Source organism: Panthera pardus, unplaced genomic scaffold (assembly GCF_024362965.1).
Source record: "Panthera pardus isolate Hobbes unplaced genomic scaffold, ASM2436296v1 HiC_scaffold_1, whole genome shotgun sequence".
Classification (NCBI taxonomy): Eukaryota; Metazoa; Chordata; class Mammalia; order Carnivora; family Felidae; genus Panthera; species Panthera pardus.
In genome coordinates, this window is record NW_026526654.1 from 6,430,778 (window position 1) to 6,433,858 (window position 3,081).

A 3,081-nucleotide genomic window follows, 5' to 3' on the forward strand; every position below is an offset into this window, starting at 1 on the left:
TCTCTGTCATGTCAGTTTCATGAACAATTAATTGCTTTGTGCATTAAAGTAGGTAACATTTGGGAAAAAAAGTAAAGTCTTCTCTGAAAAATGGCAATGCCCCTCTAAATCCTATTTCTTGTCCTCTGAAATTTAAAGCAAATGGTAGAAACTTTAAGGAGATGAATTTCAACTTGGAAAAACATGTACTAGATACAAATTGGATGGATTTTTACATAAAACTCTGCTTAATCAGGGTTAAGATAAGAAATATATACATATTTTCATTTTTTTAAGTTCTTTTATTTATTTACTTTGAGAGAGAGAAGCAGAGAGAGAGGGAGAGAGAAAATCTCGAGCAGGCTTCGTGCTGATAGTGTGGAGCCCAATGCAGGACTCAATCTGATGAACTGTGAGATCATGACCTGAGTTGAAATCAAGATTCAGACACTTAACTGACCAAGCCATCCAGGAGCCCCTATATATCATTTAAAGTTTACATATTTATATAAAATAATTATATGCATACATAATAAGAATGTGTATAATACATATATGCATATATACACACACTAGTTGTCTAGGACTAACAAGATGATCAAATCAAATTCTTAAATGCATAGATAGTTATTAAGCTAGTGAACTGACAAAATGGATCTTATATTATCAAATGATAATAGTAACACCCATCTCCTACATAGATTCTGCATAATTATTACTATAGTTAATCATTTAAACTAACACTATATACTCTATGCTTATTCATCTGTAACTAGTAATATTCTAAGCACTTCATCATTTACTCCTAACTATACATAAGGGAAGACATTATACTTATTATCTTTTTCTGTATGTAGAGCAGATGGAGCAATAGGGTGTAGGGGATAAGCTGGACCCACAGCCACAGTCTGGCCTCAGAGTCTGGACTCCAAAATGATGTCCCTAGGCTATCTAAGGGATTGGTATATTGGTGATGACCATGGCCTGTTTTGGAGGATTTGTGGCTTACTCCATACAATCACAGTGCCTCACAGTGTGATTCATTCTTATAGGAAAAAGGGGGTTCAAACATTTCATATAGATTTTTCCCCAAATTGTGTCATGGTTACTTTTTAGATTGTTCTCTTTTAGGGGGGCATACTATTGACTTATAATATTCTATCAGTTTCAGTTGTAGAATGCAATGATTTGATATGTCTATGCTCTGCAAAATGTTAAAATTTTCTTGTACAGAATACACCTTGGAGAGTATTCAAGATCTCAGTTGGATCTTTAGACAAAAGAGGTTAATGAAATTCTGAGATCTACAACAAAAATTCTAGAAGAGTGATTATATATATATATATATATATATATATATACATATATATTCTAGAAGAGTGACATATATATATATATATATATATATATATATATATATATATATATGATTCATCTTTGGTGTTGTTTAGGGCAATAGCTAAACAAATTTACATGGCTACTGGTAAAGGAGACTGTATCAAAAAGTAAGCTCATGACTTTTAACAATGCAACCTCACTATATGTTATAAATTCTCTTTACTCATATTTGTGTATTATTAGTTTTCTGGTATATTTATGGAATTACAGGTAATTTTAATCTACAAATTTATTGGACCATGGAATTTCTTTCTGTCAACATAATCATTTTTTTTTCCTCTCTCTCTTTCTCTCTCCCACTAAACATTCATTTAAGTGTGTGGTGTCCCATGAGTGATTCATTAATCCTAAATGTTTCCTATGTTTTCCAAGTGAAATCTCATGGAGAAAACCAACTGGGTGGCTAACTACACTGCGAGGTCAGATTTCATCCTGGTAGGAATCTTCAATGAATCCAAACACCCAGCTCTCCTTTGTTTGGTGATTTTTGTGGCTTTCCTGATGGCCTTGACTGGAAACACCATCCTGATCCTACTGATACATTCTGATGCCTACCTCCACACCCCCATGTACTTTTTCATCAGCCAGCTGTCTCTCATGGACATAATGTACATTTCTGTTACTGTGCCGAAGATGCTCATGGACCAAGTCATGGGTATGAACAAGATCTCAACCACAGAATGTGGGATACAGATGTTTCTCTATGTGACACTAGCAGGTTCAGAATTTTTTCTTCTAGCCTCTATGGCCTATGACCGCTATGTAGCCATCTGCCATCCCCTCCGTTACCCAGTCCTCATGAACCCTAGGGTGTTTCTCCTTCTAGCATCTGGTTGCTGGTTCCTGGGTTCAGTGGATGGCTTCTTGTTCACTCCCATCACCATGACCTTCCCCTTCTGCAGATCTCGGGAGATCCATCATTTCTTCTGTGAAGTCCCAGCGGTGTTGAAACTGTCTTGTTCAGACACCTCCATCTATGAGATTTTCATGTACTTGTGCTGTGTCCTCATGCTTCTCATTCCTGTGACAGTCATTTCAGGATCCTACTACTTTATCCTCATCACCATCCATAGGATGAACTCAGCAGAAGGCCAAAAGAAGGCCTTTGCCACTTGTTCTTCCCACATGACTGTGGTCATCCTCTTCTATGGGGCTGCCATTTATACTTACATGCTCCCCAAGTCCTACCATACACCTGAGAAGGACATGATGGTATCTGTCTTTTACACAATACTCACTCCTGTACTCAACCCTTTGATCTATAGTCTAAGAAATAAGGATGTTATGGGGGCTCTGAAGAAAATGTGGAATGTGGAACCTGTCTTTCACAAAACTTAAAAGTAGAAAACCTTGACATTATTGTTTTTCCTTCTCTACACATTGTAAGTTCAGAAATTTACGTCAACTTTATTTCTTAGAATTTTATACCATGGTGTCTTATTTCACTTTTACATTTTTTTGAAGAATTGCCTGTCTGTACTATAAAACTCTTAAATTTTCTAATTCTTCTCCTTTCAAAATATATTATATAATTATCTTATATTGATGTTATATTTACTAAAGTTGTTGAGTTGTTGTATTTACTGAACTGCATCCTGACTCTGTAGAAGAACTTACATATTCTTAAAAATACATAAATTAAAATATTTAAAGAAAAAAAGTTCATCTGAGTCTATAAAATCCATTTTAAAGTGAAAGAAGAAG

General features: G+C 35.1%; 1 protein-coding gene across 1 annotated transcript; it reads left to right on the plus strand.

Annotated features, from left to right (window-relative positions):
* Positions 1 to 1,758: 1,758 nt before the first annotated feature.
* LOC109257169 (olfactory receptor 2T4-like) lies at positions 1,759 to 2,715 on the plus strand. Its single transcript, XM_019433124.1, has one exon. The coding sequence runs from the start codon at positions 1,759 to 1,761 to the stop codon at positions 2,713 to 2,715; it is 957 nt and encodes a 318-aa protein (XP_019288669.1).
* The last annotated feature ends 366 nt before the right edge of the window (positions 2,716 to 3,081 follow it).